At 30.6% G+C, this 19,564-nt stretch overlaps 1 protein-coding gene across 1 annotated transcript; it reads right to left on the reverse strand.

Moving 5' to 3' along the window:
* Positions 1–2,813: 2,813 nt before the first annotated feature.
* On the reverse strand, positions 2,814–17,305 carry LOC123703763 (igLON family member 5-like). The gene is made up of 12 exons (XM_045651889.1): positions 17,101–17,305; positions 12,848–13,005; positions 10,159–10,216; positions 9,621–9,742; positions 8,850–8,991; positions 8,059–8,203; positions 7,320–7,450; positions 6,359–6,463; positions 5,131–5,253; positions 4,382–4,463; positions 3,758–3,810; positions 2,814–3,067 (listed from the first exon to the last, which is right to left on the reverse strand). The coding sequence occupies exons 1-12, from the start codon at positions 17,231–17,233 to the stop codon at positions 2,871–2,873; spliced, it is 1,449 nt and encodes a 482-aa protein (XP_045507845.1). The 5' UTR covers positions 17,234–17,305; the 3' UTR covers positions 2,814–2,870.
* Between the last annotated feature and the right edge of the window lie 2,259 nt (positions 17,306–19,564).

Genomic DNA, 19,564 nt, shown 5'->3' on the forward strand with positions numbered 1-19,564 from the left:
TACAAAAACAAAAAAAATAATAAAATTTTTGGTAAAAAAAAAATATGAAAACCCTCGTGTTTTGCGAGAGTGGGCTCACTCGTGGAACATTCCGGATTTCGTATTTGGGTCGCTGTTTTAATTTTCGAATTAAAACAGCGATGACAGGATCTAACCTATTTATAATCTGCGAAATAAAGCTTCCCATTCACGGACCGCCAGCGCGCTAAACCAACCATTCAAATTACCTCAAACCCCTTCGTCCGTTATTTCCATTATGTTTGAATTATTCGTAATTAATAAGTAACGTAAGTGTTAATGTAAGAAAGTGTATTTTAAATGTTTTTTAATTAACAAACGCATGTCTTAATCTGTTTCGAACCTTAATATGATATAAGGAGACTTTTATTTGTAGAATAAGCATAAATTATTATGAGTGTTTAGTGTCTACATGTATTGTAAGTGTCAGATTTAAAATATTATAAACCAAAGTTTATGTCTGATGTTGAACCCACAGGGTTGATGATGAGAATATGGAATAAATAATCGTATTTAATAATGTCTTTTATTTCTTATAAGTATCCCAAAAAAAAAGTACTATGAAAGGTGTATAAGAAAAGTCATTTTTTAAACTACTACCAATTCAGAATGTCGCTTGTACCGAAAAGAATCGGACAGCAAGCTGATAAATACAGATACTTTATGCATACCATCACAAATTAACCGAATTTAAATTTATTTGTTGCCTACTACTGTCTAATGTCCTGTTATATTTTGTTGCTTATAATATAAATTATGTATTTTATCTACATATTTATTGATTATTTAATATGTTTTCAGTTAAAATCGTTTCAGTAGGCACTTAGTTACAATACAAGGTTTTAATACATACTCATAAAAGCTTTTCAATTAAACAAAAATAAGTACACTCATTAGTAATATTATAGATTCAGCGAGAAAACATACCACAGAATATTATAAAACTATATTAGTAAATACCAAGGTATTATCAACTTAGGTATATTATACAACTTGGTTAAATATGGACTGTGCAAGCAAAATAAAAAATGTTAACCACAATGTTAACTGCTTGCGTTGCGATGTGACGCACGGTAAGCGGTGTGCGGTGACTATACTCTTTTGCGGTGACAACGCAACAGACGAACTATGAAAAAAATAATAATATAAGAATGTTATAAAAAATTCTGAGACGAAAAATTTGTGATAAATTAACAATTTCCTATTAGTTGTGGTAGGTTGGCATGCTTTTACCACAGAAAATCGTGTCTCCAGACTCCAGTCACAGCGGGCCCTCTTCACCAGAGTCTAGTAAGTACGGAGTTTCTTGCCGCTTTTTCTCTATAGATAGCTTTTCGAATCGTTGGTAAATGGTAAAACTGTGACGATTAAAAAGTGCTCTAGAAGAAATCTTATTAAATAAATAAATGGTGGAGTTTGTTTGAATTTCGCCTGCGTAGTATAAATTTCCATCGTGATAAAAAGTATCTAGTCTATCTCAGATAGAATTTAACAATTTAGCATATTAGGAAACTGTGGAAAAAGAGCTTCGAAAACTATATTTTAATGAATATTACATATTTTTAATTCGTATTATTAATTACTAAGTATAAGGTTATCTATAGTTACTAATACTAATAATATTATAAAGCTGAAGAGTTTGTTTGTTTGAACGCGCTAATCTCAGGATCTACAGGTCCGATTTGAACAATTCTTTCGTTGTAAGATAGCCCATTTATCGAGGAAGGCTATAGGCTATATATCATCACGCTAAGACCAACAGGAGCGGAGCAATGCGGGGAACAGCTAGTCAGATATAAAATTTGAGTAAAGGAAAGAGATTGTGCGTTATTTGGTTAGACACAAAGATGGCTAACAATTAATTGCTTCTTATAATAAAGCATGAACTTGTACATCAACTTTCCAATTATTATCTACCTTATACCTATCTAATGGATCATGTATTTATTTCTGGTTCCCTGGAAAAATAGCATCGATGAGTGATGACGCCGCCATTTCAATTGTTGAGTTTCATTGTTTTTGATGTAATGAAGTTGTAACTGTACAAATTGTAAGTTACTTAAGTATGTACTCATATTTTGTGTTTTGATGTAATAAAGTTGTACTCATATTTTCTGTTGTTTTATTTAAGTATTCCCTTTCTACAACTACCTAAGACAACTACAAACAAAAATCATAAGAAAATACAGGTGAGGTATAACGCAGGTGTGCGACGATAATAATATTGTATCTTTAATGTGCTCACTCATGATATTTTATAATATCCTGTTTTTGATGTGTCGTGTTTTTGAAAACCATTGAACTGATTTTGATCACACTTGGGCCTATATAGTAGGCAAGTACCTATTATTTATTTATTCTATTTTGGAATTACCTAAATGTGACATAAATAATAAAATAGTAGGTAGTAGGAAGGTCAAAACTGTGCATTGCATATTTTTTTAAAGAATACTTAGGACGTGATTTACAATCGATATTGAAGCCAAAAATATAATTAGGTAGTTTTTAGAATTTTCGTCTGTTTGTCTGTATGTAAAGTCTGGGGAAACTCAAAAAGTGCATGGATTTATTTCAAGTTTGGTACAGAGATAGCTTGAAACCTGAGAAAGGACATAGGATAGATTTTATCCCGGAAATCCCACGGGAACGGGAACTATGCGGGTTTTTTTTCAATACGCGGAAGAAGCCACTGGGGGAAAGCTTGGAATCTAGAAATAAAGTTCTTACTTATTTTTTTATTTAAAAAAATATTTATTAATAACCTTAGTTACATAATTAGTCTTCATAAATATTATACTATTTATTTATTTACAACTGAGTATCAAAAATAAATTACACACAATTTTATTTATTTATCGTAACATTATTGACAGAATAGCAATAAAAATGGCGGCAAAACTCCATTTTTCCCGCGTAAAGCCGTTTGACGTTTCATTTAATGGTTCAAAAATATGCGCTTTTGTTAAATTAAATGCTTCTTCTTGTTGTGGCTCTTCTAATATTGGTGTTATATCTGTCTCTTCGAATGTTGATGGTAATGTTCTTCCAACTGTAAAAAATAAAAGATTATTGTTAAATGTAATCACTACATAGTATAAAACAAAGTCGCTTTCTCTGTCCCTATGTCCCTTTGTATGCTTAAATCTTTAAAACTACGCAACGGATTTTGATGCGGTTTTTTTAATAGATAGAGTGATTCAAGAGGAAGATTTTAGTAAGTATATAATTTATTAGGTTTTAGACATAGCAGGCGAAGCCGCGGGCGGTAAGCTAGCAAAATATATTACAATTAACTAAAATTTGTTGTACTAAAGTTACTTTGGAAGTTAAATTGGAGTTATTTTTTGAAAGAACATAGTCTTTATTTTATATAGTACTAGGTTTCTGCCCACGGCTCCGCCCGCGTTTTCAAAGAAAAACCTGCATAGTTCCCGTTCCCGTGCGATCTCCGGGAATAAAATCTACCCTATGTGTTAATACAAGTTACCCTCTATATGTGTGCCAAGTTTCATTGTAATCGGTTTAGTAGTATTTGCGTGAAAGAGTAACAAACACACACACATCCTCACAAACTTTCGCATTTATAATATTAGTAGGATCGTATCTATTAATTAAGAAGGACAAACATAAATATTACAAATATTAAAGTTTTTAATAATATTTTTTCTGAAGGGAATTTCATTTAAAAATAAATAAGTAAGTATGTCTGTATGTTTGTTAGAATATTAAAAATACATACATCCAGGTTCTGTAGCGAAATGTAATACAGCTGATGGCTTACTCCAACCGAACCTGAAAATTAAATATAATTAATATGTACATATTTACATAATATTCTTATTCCAATATTTTATTGTAGAAAATTAAAGGGAATATAAAAAAAGCTCCCTAATCAACATTGTAAAGCAGGTTTATTTTAAAATATGTAACCTTAAATATAATATTATTTATATTTTAAGTTTTACAATTTAACCATTAATACTTTACCATATTTACCCATAAATAATATCAAGAAAAAATCCTAAAACTAAAAAAAAACCTGCACATTTTTTCTTTTCAACTCTGGTTAAGTATGGCAACATTTAACCATTTGTTATCTATAGTCTATGCTAATATTAAAAAGCTGAAGAGTTTGTTTGTTTGAACGCGCTAATCTCAGGAACTACTGGTCCGATTTGAAAAATTATTTCGGTGTTAGATAGCCCATATCGAGGAAGGCTATAGGCTGTATATCATCACGCTAAGACCAACAGGAGCGGAGCAATGCGGGTGAAACCGCGTAGCACAGCTAGTGTATTTAATAAAATTATTTTATTATTTTTAAAGGTTTTCTAATTAATAATAATACATTTTAATTTATTACCTATTTCTAGAAGTAACTATCGCTTCATAAACAGTAGATGGCGTTAGACCTCTCACCGTGTATGTAGCGCTGTGGATTGGTCCTGGAAATAATTGATTTTTTTAGTAATAAATAGAGAAAAATATTGGTTATTAACACATTTGTTTTACAAGAGAAAATTTTCAATAAAATAATATTAAAAATACATAATAAATAGATATTTAAAACATCGTTACTTTTAAAAAACTTATTGAGAATTGACATTAGTCCGTGAAAATTGGTAAAATTAACGGAAATAATTCGTGTAATTTTGAAAATCGCTAGTTATTCCTTTACATGTCCAGATGATCATATCTAAAGTCCTAAAGGGTGGGTGAGCTAAGTAGGGGGGGGGGGTGGGTGTTTCAAAGGACCCTTTCTTTTTCGATTTTTATTGTATTTTTTTTTTCTGGACTTTTTTGTATGTTAAAAAAAGAGCGTGTGTGACGAGCACACGTGTCAGAAGTGAAACATGACGGGATTGCTATGACGCGACTTTGAAATGGTAAACTTCTTAAGGCGTGTTGATAGTAAAATTTCAAGGTCATTATGGCAATACCGTCACGTCATGGAGTAAGGCGACGATTTCGATATCAACAACAAACACAACAAAAATTCTTTATGGTGCACCACAGAAAATCTTTGAATCTTGGCAAAAAAGTTTCACTTCTGACACGTGTGCTCAGCACACACGCTCTTTTTTACATAAAAAATAATAAAAAAGATCTTACCATCACTAGAATCTCCAGGAACAACAATTTTACTCCACAAATTGGTTGGAGGTTCTGTTGTAAATGCGTCCGGTTCGAGAGTTGTCAATCTACCGTAGTATGGACGGAGCCAGAGATTGTATTCTATAGGAAATAATTCATAATCACTACATAGTATACTTAGCTTACCGCCCGCGGCTTCGCCCGCTTTAACTAAAACCTAATAAATTATATACTAAAACCTTCCTCTTGAATCACTATCTATTTTATACTACAGTTTTATACTATGTAGTGATAACAAAGTCGCTTTCTCTGTCCCTATGTCCCTTTGTATGCTTAAATCTTTAAAACTATGCAACGGATTTTAATGCGATTTTTTTTAATAGATAGAGTGATTCCAGAGGAAGGTTTTAGTATATAATTTATTATGTTTTAGAGTTTAGACGAAGCGGGCGAAGCCGCGGGCGAAGAGCTAGTTAATTATATTGTATAGAAAGGAAATAAAAATTGCAAAAGGTTAGTTAATAAAATCAACGAAACAAAAGAAATTGTGTTCTATGGAAAAAAAAATGTTGTGTGGTTTTATGAAACCACGGTAAAAGTGAAACTTTTTTCACACTATAGACATTTAACTAAAAATTATCGTATTTGTACGATGCGTCACGCGACATGCGCTACACAGACCAAAAAGTTTGAGACGATGTAATAAAAGTTTCACTTTAATATTTAAAAAAAAACGTATTGATACGTAGAAAAAATGACTAAAATTGTAGAAATGAAGATTAAATTAATTCAAAGAGCAGTAAAAATATGTAAAAGAAATCATGAAAACTATAAAAAATGCAGTATGTAACTGGAAGCATAAAAAAGGTAAGTTTCGAAAAAAATTTTTTTTACACACGTAAGAAGTGAAACTTCTTTATGACCTTATTTTTCAAAAAATAATTTACTATATGGAAAAATACGTCGATAAGTCGATCGTGGTAGGGATAAGAAAAAGTTGTCGCGTAACGGAAAAATGTCACGCGTAACGAAAAAATGTTACACTAAATTTTTTTTCCAACCCCGATAAAGAGGATTCACTTCAAAAAATATTTTATCACTATAATTCAAACAGAAATATGAACGTTTTCATAACTTATTGTTAAAAAAACATAGAATAAACTACAAAACGCTCTTTTTTATCAAATACATACAATAAAATCGTGAGGATTGTTACAAAAAACAATAAATAATTAAAAATACTTACCAATAATTGAGGAATAAGAATCAACTTCCCAAAATAAAGTATATGAGACTGGTGATGCCTTATTCAACGCTGGCTCTACTTTAAATGATGCGATGTTTGGTACACCTGAATATTTAAAAAATATTTTAATCTTACATGTATAATCAAAAAAGAAAAAAATGCATATATTTTGTTTAAAAATCACCATGAAACTGAATGAAATAAATACATACAACTTTTATATAATATTAGATAACAATAAATTAGACATTTTTTTTATATATTTATGAAGAATAAAAAGCTCAAAAATTTCACAATATTTATTATTTTTGGAAAACTTGGGAGTATTTCAAGTTAGGGTGACCATGAATTTACCAGTAACTAGTTCACCTATTTACCAGTAAAAATACCATATTTAATACAATATTATCAAACACAATTTTATTATTGCTTAACACAGAAAAACAGCATAAAAATTAAAAAAATGAGAATAATATCTGAGCTTAAAATTAAATATTTTATGTTCATTATAAGTACAAGTAACATTAAATTATTTTAGGCTATAAATTTTAAGTTAACTGCCTTGCAAATTTAAATAAAATACTAAATTACCAAGTAATACGAAAAACAATCTACATATTATTATCTATACATATAATAAATCTGTAGAAGAGTCAATTCTGTACATTGAAAATATTGAAAAAATAAATAAATAAATAATATGTTACAGGATCGATACCAAACCCAAATACGTGATTAAAAAAAAAATTTTCTGTCTGTCTGTCTGTATGCGAAGGCATCACGTGAAAACTAACGGTTCGATTTCGATGAAACTTGGTATAATTATACCTTATTATCCTGGGCATAAAATAGGATACTTTTTATCACGGAAAAATAAGTAGAAAAAAAAAATCTTAATTTTTCCGCGCGGACGGAGTCGCGGGCGGAAGCTAGTACAGAATAAATCTCATCAAATACTGACCAGTAAGTTTAAAAGCAACATCAGCCATTCCAAGACTATTTTCCGCTCGAAATGTATAATTTCCGAGATCGGATTTCCGAACTGTGCGGAAAATTAGTTGGTGTATATTATCTTGTACCATTATAACCACTCTGGAAGGAAATTTAATATTTATATGTTTTTAAAACAAATCATAAACTTAAATAGTATTTAAAAACATTATTATTATCATATTATTACAACATATAACGTGAAAATAATTGTAATAATATGATAATAATGTTTTATCTTAACCATTCGATGTACATTCAAAACAACAAAATATATTATCATTCAGGAAAAGCAAAAGAATTTTTAATATCGGTCCAGTAATTTCAAGTCTATATGCATACAAAAAAACGTTTTCTTTATTTCATTCTATATAATATGCTATGACATATCAAAATCGAAAAATAATTTCTTTTGTAAAAACTAGCTTTTCGCCCGCGGCTTCGGCCGCATAGTCAACGAAAAACTTGCATCGTTTCCTTTACCGTCTAATTTTCGAGATAAAAACTATCCCATGCGTTAATCCAAGTTAGGGTAACTTGGATTAACGCATGGGATAGTTTTTTTTCTATATGTGTCCTAAATTTCATTGTAGTCGGTTCAGTAATATTTCCGTGAAAGAGCAACATACATACACGTACATCCATCCTCCGAAACTTTCGCATTTATAAATTATAATATTAGTAGTATATACATTATACACAAAACTCACCGATCATCCAATTTAACAGGCTTCCCATCTCTAAACCAAGCGGTTCTAGCGGGCGGTATAGCGAACTCTAATTTCGCGGACAAAACCGCGCGCAAACCCACTGCCGTGTGAACGAAACTACGATCTGTTGTTACTACTGGTGCGTCTGTTTGATATAAAGAATTTTTATTTTGTATATTCGTGTTTTAACATTTTGTATATAAATAACATACTGGATGTAGTTAATAAAAAAAAAGTTTGAACTTACAAATGTCAATCGAAGCAGTAATTTTTGTATTTACGAAGCGAACAACTACAAAGTATACAGAAACTAAACATTTTATCAAAATCACTCAGATTACAAATAAATAACTTCATTGTGTATATTAAATACTTAGACACAATGACCTATTATACTAGTAGACGCGGCATACGCCAACATCATTGCACTAAAAAACAGCGTAATTAATACATACCTACTTACTAACGCATTATCACCAATACAGTTGTTCTCTCTTTCACTCTCACGCACGAGACATAATACATGTCTCAGTCATGTACTAATATAATATATAATAACAACTGCCGATTAAAATACAAAAAGAACGTCCAGCCACGACGCTGAATGGTGCGTGACTAAGTGAAACTCGGGCACTTACCTGAGTTTTTTCTTGCCAAAATAGAGAGCGGGTAACGTATCTAGCTCTTTTATATATCATAGCTTAGACATATATTTTTCCGTAGATTAAGTACCTAAATTGCACATACTTTTTCCTATTTTTATGCCAATTTAAAAACCAACAAATACATACCATGAATAACAACATTTATCGACGCTTTCACGGGATCACCGACTCCATTATTCACAGTACATTCATAAACACCAGCCAACGATCTGTGTTCAGCGCGGAATCGAATCCGCGACCTGTGGTCCAGTAGTGCCATGGGTGCTCCCTTAAAAACATTTAATGTATTCTTAGGGATTTTAAATCAACCTAGAAAGTTTTATTCCTTACAAAATGATTTAACATTCATCACGTAATCATAATCGACTCAAAATAATAATTAACACAACTAAACGTCCAAGAGCTAAACACAAAGTGTGTCAAATCCGCTGTTCAACTCATTTATATAACCTCCCACCCGGTTCGGCTTCCAAAGAGGGGATTTGTTTGTAAGAGTATATTAAAATCTGATTCATATTTTTATAAAAACCTATAATAAAGAACGTGAGAATATTTTGTGATGATCGAAACTCGTACATGTAATTTTGTTTTGCTTTCATTAATTCGCAAAACAAAATGTATCTTTATACGTGAAACAGACATTTTATGCTATTTTTGTCTTATTTTTTTTTATCCGACTTTAAAAAAGGAGGTGGTTATAATTCGGCCGGTATATATTTTTTAGTTCGTCAATTCGTTAGATGATTTCATTAAAACGCAATATAAATTAGGATTTATTTTCAAATTAAATTCCACCAACAACACAAAACACATTACAACCACACATTTCTTCATAAGTGCTATATTACATAGTATTTTCTAGTGTTTGATTTAATTTATAAATGCAATAATACATACATTCTTACTCCAATCGACGACTGGTTGCGGAGTCCCAGTAGTCTCACAGCCGATATCGACGTAGTCACCCTTGCGGACTTCGACGAAACCATCGTCTGGTATTGTTTTTACTGTTGGTGCGTCTGAATAACATTTTTTGTTGTTTACTAGGTATTATATATTTTATCAAAAGCAGTTATTTGTTAAAAAAACGCAAACTCGCAATGGCTAAGCACTTGCCTATTATTTACAACTAGGTTCCCGCATAAACCCGCATAGTTCCCGTTCCCGTGGGATTTCCGGGTTTGCGTCATTTTCCCGGGATAAAAAGTAGCCTATGTCCTTTCTCGGGTATCAAAATATCTCCATAGCAAATTTCATGAAAATTGGTTCAGTAGTTTAGGCATGATTGAGTAACAGACAGACAGACAGAGTACTTTCGCATTTTTAATATTAGTATGGATTTTTCAGAGAATAGAAAAAATCAATCACGAGGCGGGATTCCACCACAAAAATGGTCACGATATTTTTTATTGAAAAACATTTAAATTGTACTTACATTGAACTTCTATTGTGTGTGTTTGTCTGATTGGACCCCACGGCTCTGGTCGGATAACCTAAAACCAAATGAATACTTAAATCAAAATAAAATATTCTTAAGCATAAATGGCTAAACAAAAAATATTTTCAATCCTTGGTTAAAATTTATTCGTCCAATATAAGTATTACACGAACATTTTAAAATGTCACCTGTAAACTGTCAAATACGGACAATTAGAATACATTTTTGAAATGGTAGTTTAATACGTTATTCGATGAATAAGTTTTAACCAACGATTGATAAATCAGCCCTAATAAAAATTAAAGTTTTATTTACTCTAAATTACTGCAAAAATTGATATTTATAGGAGATAGGGAAACTATGTAAGTATATTACGTATAAACTATCTCTGGAACTACTACATCATTTTTGATTATATTTAACCAGTACAAATTTATCTAATTAAAAAAGAAAATATTTTTTAACTTCATATACGCATCAGAATTATGCATGCACGCTTAGGAAACAAATAATTGTCTTAATAAAAGGAAGTCTAATTAAGCTCCGAGCTTAATTACAACTTAGTGGGATGCCATGCCAGACATCGTTCGGTTACTAATTTTATACTTAGCAACTTACTACTTACTCGTACCACGCGAGTAATAAAATTAAATTGTATAGGAAGTAGATAGTAATAAATAATAGTAGTAAATAACTTAGAATATGTAAGTAATATTTGATTGGTTTCAGGTTTCAAGTAATCAAGTATATTCTGTGGTAGAGGCCTAAATTATTGATTGGGCCTAAATGATCGGCCGTCATTGTTGATGTTTATTCATAACTAGCTGCTCCCCGCGGTTTCACCCCCGTGGCCCCATTCCTGTTGGTCGTAGCGTGATGATATATAGCCTATAACCTTCCTCGATAAATGGGCTATCTAACACCGAAAGAATTTTTCAAATCGGACCAGTAGTTCCCGAGATTAGCGTGTTCAAACAAACAAACAAACTCTTCAGCTTTATAACAGCTGTATAGAAATCACCGTAGTGGCGGCAAATATCGACCATCATTCGTTGGGCCAACGCTGCCCATCATGAAGAGACATCACAACAACATACAATTTTTTACGCAATATCTCGATCTATTTTTATACTGTTTCCCAAAATTAAACACTTGAAGTCATCACAAAGCAGTTTAACAAATTGATTAATTGTGTAATCGGCTCTTAGAACTATCAGCGAATTTATACAACTAGTGATGTGGGAGTGCCGATATCGATATCGATAAAATATGTTTTTTTTTACTTCTAGGTAGATAGATCAAGTAAGTGAATTGTATTGGTAATATTATTTAAATGTAATGTTATTATTTCATTCTTTTCATCAAATTAATTTTAAGAGAAGTTCATTTTAATTCTGATAATAGGACGGACTATATTATTAATTATTATGTAGGCTTTGAAAATTTAAACAAAATGCTTAAATTTCTTATTATTACTTTGGTTTAGTATTTTATTTAAAATTATTGGTTATTTTATTAAATTGTTATTAAATTGATAGTGTTACATTAATCACAAAATAGTGGGTCCAAAAATGAAGAAACGAGATCACAGATAATAGCTATTGTAGCAAGTTATCTGTGTTAAGTGGTAACAATTTTATAAAATACTTTAGTTTGAATTCCATCAATATCTAGTTAAATTTAAGCTTATCTGAATGCCACGTGGGTAATATTTCTTTTAAATTATTACATATAATATGTTCGATATAATACAGTGTTTATCGACAAATCCCAGCAGCAAGCACACCACTATCAACAAATTGCTCTTAGTTTAGATCGAAGGGCGGTAGAAGCTCAAATTAATTGCTTGGTGTTTCGCAACTGAAATTGTTACTATTTTGGTGTTTTTTATTAAATGATATAGCCTGGTTTCTCACAATGATTAGATAAAACTTGTTAAACTAGGTTGGACTAAGAATGACCGACAAATATAAAATAGACTATACCTACTAGCTACTAGTATATTATTCTGTGACTATATCATCTATATCTATTATGTGTGTTGTGTACAACTGTACCTTCATGTCAATTATAAGATTGCTTAATACCTAAATAATAAACAGCTTAATAAGGTAAACTGTAGGGGTTTGGTACGTAAATCGTATTTTTTCAAATTACGTTTGATACTTAATTGAAACAAAGTTCATTGAATCGACATTGAAGAGAAAAGACAAGCATACAAACAAACTCACTTTCCAATTCATAATATGAGTTAAGATTAGTATGAATTTTGGGATGTAACGATACCGATACCGATATATCGGCTGATATAATCGGTATCGCCGATTATAAAACAACCGATATCGAAATTAAACAATTCAAAAAGCGCACGCGGACTTTCTGTTTTCTGAATAAATATCTACCAATAGTAAGTGATATAAGTAGGGATTTGGCGTTTTTATTTTAAAAAATTATATTAACAGTCGAGTCTCTGTTGGTGTAGGTAACTTTTATGCATAATAATTGCATAATTTATTATTTATGCCATCGATATCGGTATCGATATCGCCGATTATTTAATATAAATATCGGCGGTGTATCGGCAAAATCATGTATCGTTACATCACTAATTAATATCAATTAGGATAATATTAATTAGTATTAGTATTTTAGTAAGGATTAATATTACTATAATATTTTAACATACCTCACAAGTATAATCAGCGCTATCTTTCGCGTTCAACTCATCTATTTGCAGACTGAAGTTAGCGTGCATTCTCGTCCTAGGAGGTAAGAGGTGGTGTGGTATGTCACTGTCACCAAGCAGGGATTTGTCTTTGTACCAACGGATTCGGAGTTTCGCTTCTGTAAATAAATTTTAGGCAACATTATAAAACGGGAATATATAAGTCTATGTCGCAGGGAAATTTCACTGGGAAATCACGGGGAATGTTGAAACCACCTTGTTTACTCGTAACATTGCCCTAAACAAATCTAGTTATTGCAGATTTATCAAATAAAAAAAGAGCGTGTGTGCCGCGCGGCGAGCACACGAGTCAGAAGTGAAACTTCTTTGGCAAGATTAAAAAATACCAAAATCGTCGTCTTACTCAATGAAGTGACGGTATTTCCATGACGCGATCATGAAATTTTACTCTCAACGCGCCTAAAGAAGTTTCACTTCAAAAAAATACTCCTAGTATCGTTCAGTAAGTTTAAACTAACTGGTAGGTACCTACACCAATCAAGAAGTCAAAAAAGTCCTCCGCCACGTATGTCTGTATGTTTGTTCGCGATGAACTCAAAAACTACTGCACCAGTTTTCATTCTATTCTAGCTTTTAGCTAGCTTTACATTCTTTCGTGATTATTAAATACGTAGCGGTCGCTAAGAAATATACGTTTATCATAATATTATGTATTAATAATTTTAATAAAAATAAATTTCAATACCATTCAAGTGTTTTATTTATACCTATTCCTTTTCTCGTAAATTCTTCCACACCAAGATCATACAATTAAATAGTTGAATATAGGAAGAGGACTATAAATTCGTTGTCGACCCTTCACAATTGGGATACAAAGATCAAATCTGTCCTTCCTGTAGTGTTGAATCGTTTGATCTATGGTGTCAAAGATTATACGCAGATGTGACGTTTTTAGGTTTAAGTAGAGACATCTGTAAGTAGTAAGTAAATAACAGATATTCGTTTTAAAGAGTATAGTTAATTATTGATAAGATTTTTTTGGTATTTTAATTTAGATCATCACTAGGTAAATTCAAAGAATGAAAAGATCAAATCTGTCCTTCGTAAAAAATAACGTCTTAAGTTTTTAATGGTTTTGTATTCAAAACCATTAAAAAACTGCGTATTTCTTTCTTGCTTACATTGTTGCTTGCTGTAAATCTTTTTATACGTATTTTAAAACAACCGCCGACTTAAATCCATAAAATACATAATATAGTGCATTTCATACATTCCATATTATAATAGAGTTTTTACAAGAACCTTGTAATAAATTATCACTGGAGCGTGTTCCACACAAAAATGTTGAGCCATTGTGTACTCTTTTGTCTGTATGTTACAAGCGTATCTGATTAGTAGCGAATTACACGTTTAAAAGTTATTTTTATTACATTTAGTTTAACTACAAAAACACGGATTTAGTTTAACAATCAACGTTTCTATTATTGTTGTAAGATTTTTTCGTCTTGAATAATATAACATTATACTTACCTTAGCATAATACATAGTACCTATATAGGTACTATTCTAGATAATAGGTAGGAATCTACTTATGCTACTTAATAGTAGTTACTTATAAGAATTTTGAGAAAAACGCAAATAAGTCTGGAATTATTTTACACGATTTTAAAAATACTTTCATGTTATTATTATTTTCATATTCTTTCATACCTACTTTATTGTAAAAAATAAACTCTGACCGTCCCTATATGTACCTATGTTTCAATTTTTACCCAACGGATTTTGATTTTTGAAACAGTTTTTTTTTATTAATAGAGTGATTCAAGAGGAATGTAGTTTGTTACGTTTTTACAGCTGTAGAAGTTGCGCGCGGAAAGCTCAGCTCAAATTCAAAAGCGCTTCTAAATAAACTTTAGATGATGAAATAAATGTTTCAAATATGTATTACATTATAGAACATTTGAGAAGGATGGTGGTTTTTTGTTCTTGATCCAACACGCAAGTACAACCGCAAAACAATAATGTATTAAGTTTTATTTTAAATCAAGGTTTATACATTATTTATATTAATCGTTTTCAATTTCAACAAAATATATTCAGCCTTTTATAACTAATCCCGTAAAATATAAAAAATATTATAGCACCAAATTAAGTAAGTGTAAATTACTTTCATTTCAACAAAATTTAATGGAGTGTAATTATACAGATTCTACCATTAGGTACTATAATAATAGACAGACCATTTATTTACAGAAAAGTTAATTACGCTATAAGTAACTACCTAAGAACATGAACTCGACAAAATTAAAATAAATACCATCTCACTATTAAATTTAAAATAATGATGATTGTGCAGTAATTTTTGAATAGATAAACATTATCTTACTTCGATTAACATAATTTCAATTTGTTTTATAGTCCGTGCTCTACCGGCGCCATCTTTAATTGGATAGACATGATAATTTTCAAACGCGTTTCAAATAAACAACAATAGGCCTGCGACGTTTCTCGTGATATTACTGTGATAATTTAATCGTATTCATAACTGATTTTTGGATAATCTTCATAAAACTACATTCAAAGTGATTAGTATACAAACATAATATGAACGTGCCTATTAAAAATATTAATTTTGCCCGCGGCTTCGCTCGAGTTTATTTAAATCTTTATTTGAAAAAATCAAGCCCAAAAAATCAATTAAGAGGGGGTGAAAGTTTTTAGCCATGGTATCGTACGCGTGTGAAACCGTGGGGCAATAAAAGTATAAAAAATATCATCATACTTACACAAACATACACATACTGTGCATACACATTACACATAGGTAGTTACCTACTTTACATTTGTAAGAAATGCATTGTATCAGAATTATAATTTTAACACAATCATGTTAATTATGTTTTACACTTTTGTAGGTAATTAAATATTCTATTCAATAGTCGATAAACAATGTTTGGTCAATTTCGTTTTATGACTTTTAATATCAATCTTCAAAAATGGGAAATCGATTCATTAAAACATACGGGAAAATTTACACTTACTTTCTATACCTACCCAAACGAAAATCAAATAAATGCGTTGCGTAAGTACCTACCTACGAAAAATGTAATACAAAACCAACAAGAGCCCTATCTTTAAATGGTTAGATATTCTTACCACATAGAACTTGCATAGAACCCAATCTCGGACTAAATTAAAAAAAATGTACTTCTTTCAGAGGCTCTTTCCATAAGATTATAAAATGATCGAAAAGTAGCTTTTATTATCTATACATATAATAAATCTGTAGAAGGGTCAATTCTGTACATTGAAAATATTGAAAAAGTAAATAGCAGGGGGTGTTACTGGATCGATACCAAGCCCAAATATGTGATTAAAAAAATTTTTGTCTGTCTGTCTGTCTGTCTGTCTGTCTTTCGTATGTTCAGGCATCACGTGAAAACTAACGGTTCGATTTCGATGAAACTTGGTATAATTATATCTTATTATCCTGGGCATAAAATAGGATACTTTTTATCCCGGAAAAATATGTAGAAAAAAAAATATCTTAATTTTTCTTAATTTCTCCGCGCGGACGGAGTCGCGGGCGGAAACTAGTTTCTGAATATTTTCGGTGGTGTATATAGTTACATAGAGATAATCGAATAATTTTCATAAATTTTGTGATTGTTTTTTAAATATCTAACGCATAGGTACCTTACGTTCTATCATAGAAATTCGTTTTATTCAGAATAAAGTTATAAATCGTACATGATAATCATTTCAAATTTTGATAAACTGGTACAAATGAAAATTATGTCTATTGTGTTAAAATTATTTAAATAATTAAGATATACCGACCTAATATTATAATTTACTTAGGTACTTCATACTTGCCTATGCCTTCCATCGTATTCGCTCACGTAAGTGTTTTCGCGTTATCGACTACGCGATGTCGAGCAATTTTGTTAAAAATTTTACACGCCAAATGCCAATTACAAATTTATCTGCACAGTAAATTATCACAAGATATTTGCAAAGAATCGTAAATAGAACGATATTTAATACAAAAACAAAAAAGTTAGCTCAAGCTTTATTCAAAACGTAAAATGTGTGGAAATGTAGGTACAGGTGAAAATTTTTACTGTTTATATGAAGGTTCATATTGATGTGAAAATGTGCGGTGTACATTAAATACATTTTTGTGCCATACAATATACGGATACTTAATATTCATTATTATTAGTTAAATGTAAAGAAAAGAATATACAAACCGGTGTCATCGATGTAACAAGGAAGCAACACTGTATCATTTTCATATGTTTTCACAACAACTGGAACACTTTTGAATACTTTTTCACTAATCACCTGAGTAACAATTAACAAAATAATAACTTTGCTTAACATTTTTGTTCATGGACTTTTTTTTTCTTTTATAAGAAAACAGTTGACATAACTTGCCGCTAAAATTTAAAATTTTGACAGTTCCAAAAAGGTTTTATTTAATTTAGGGCCGATTTTTCAACGCTTGGATAAAACTTATTTGTCGAATAATGTATAAAACTACCATTTTAAAAACGTATTCTAATTGCCCGTATTTGACAGTTTACGTGACATTTGAATATTATCGTGTAATACTTTATTGGACGGATAAGTTTTATCCAAGCATTGAAAAATCAGCTCTTAATTGACGCACATCTAGTAGATCTGTGAATTGACGTAAGCAATTTTCTTTTTTTTCTTCTTTTAATAATTGTTAAGAGACGCACAGACAGCTGAGCGAGTGGGATACGAATGCTCCCGCGCATCAAAGTCAATGAATATAAGGTTTGTGATACACATAATATATGAGTTTGCATTTATCAATATTCTAAATCTTACATTTGTGTATCTCGTTTAGTGCTTATATTTAAAGCGTCAATTACCCAGAAACTTTAAATAAAAAAAGTATACTACAAGTGGACGAGAAATTGTTTTTAATTTTTAATGTTGTCACACACACATATTAATCAATTTAAAAGTTAAGTCTATTTTTTAATGTTTATATCATAATTATTATGTTTCAAAATATATAATATAAACAATAAAATACTTACTTTTTTCTTAATTCGATATTTTGAAAAAATATCTCAGTCCCCTTTACATATACTGATTGTGATGCTTCGAATTTTTATTCGTACGAATAAAAATTGTTCAATAATTAATCCCTGACTTCCTTATTTGATAAAAGTTTAATAAAATTCACATCGGATTCCGCTTTCTTCGATTTTCCACAGTTCAGAGGACCATTGTGCTATCACCATCAATTATTAAAACCTACTCAGTGTATCGCCAACTTATTCATCTCGTCAATTAATTGATTCACCTTTGAGGAGCCGGTGCAAGATTACTCATTGGAGACGGTTTTCGTGTCGTGTAACGACTTAATACATATTTCCTTTCATAATTATTAATCCTTGCATAGTTTAAAATAGACTTCTGAATATTTTTCATTACCTAAAACGAAGAAACTAATAAGTACTACTATTATTTAAAAAAAAACATCGTGAGTTTGATGTTGGTACATGTTATATTGTATAGCAGTTGGAATATCTGTATATTTTATTTTGTTTTATTGTATCATTTTAAACTGGAGATTTTTAGAATATTTTTTTAAATATTCACTAATTAATATAGACGTACGTACGTACGTACGTTTGATATTTTAAAAATTATTTTTGAATCTTAATTTCTGGGCCATATAAATTACTATTAACTAGGTAGGTACATGAAGTAGACCCTCAGGCCTCGACTTAAGGTAAGAATCTCATAAACTTAATGGTCCAAGCAGATAGCATGACACAATCTATTAAGTATAATATTATCTGTGATAAAAAGTTTTTCATGTTTATTTTAACTTACTTACGTAGAAGAAAAGTAATTTCGTTATCAAAACAAACTGATACATAATGAAATGGTTGAAACAACCGTTGCATCATTTAAATACATTTTTCAAATGAGCTCTGATTAGATTTGGATGTTTAAATTACATTCCTCGCCCGGCGAGCTGGCTGTGTGACATTTTAACGAATAGTCGGCGTTCTTTATTTGAAAATGTAATTTTTTTTATCTGATTGCGCCACAAGGTTTATATATTTTGACGGAATCGTTTCAGTTTGTATAGACTGTGGTAAAAATCATGTATGTTTATTTCTTTGGCATAAGTACTGTATTGCAATTTAAACGGTTTCACGGATGTTTGTTTATATACCTGTTTATACCTATTGTTGTTAAATTCGTTTTGTGGGAAATTCATGTCCATCTAGAATCTAGATCGATAAAAATTATTACAAAAAAGTGAAATTTTTGGCGCCATTTTGTATGTAGACCGCGTTACCGCGTTAGTATTCGCTAAGGCAAGCAAAAATTTAGTTAGAACGTTAGCGCATGTTTTGGATTTAGATTTTAGTCTTTTTTTTTATTTTCAATGCATTTGCTTTATATTTCAGAATCGATGACACGTCTTCAAAGAAAATGAACTTTGACCCCTATTCTATCACGTAATCGTATCATGTATTGAACACTTGGACTTTAGATTATACAGCATGTTTTTTTTTTATTATTGATCGAATAAAAAAAATACTCATAATTCATACCTACTTAATATGTTATTTTGTATAGAACAAAATAAATAACGATATCTAGAGGTCGTCATTAAAAAAGGTACCTATTCAAAGGAAAAGTCAATAGAAAAAATGT

This window comes from Colias croceus, chromosome 27 (genome assembly GCF_905220415.1).
Source record: "Colias croceus chromosome 27, ilColCroc2.1".
Taxonomy (NCBI): domain Eukaryota; kingdom Metazoa; phylum Arthropoda; class Insecta; order Lepidoptera; family Pieridae; genus Colias; species Colias croceus.

Coding starts and splice junctions, on each gene's coding strand:
- LOC123703763 (XM_045651889.1), bottom strand. CDS start 17,233: ATGTTAAGCAAAGTTATTATTTTGTTAATTGTTACTCAGGTGATTAGT. Junction 6,464..7,319: donor TGTTGCTTTTAAACTTACTG/GTCAGTATTTGA, acceptor TTAAATATTCAG/GTGTACCAAACATCGCATCA. Junction 3,068..3,757: donor TTTCGCTACAGAACCTGGAT/GTATGTATTTTT, acceptor TATTTTTTACAG/TTGGAAGAACATTACCATCA.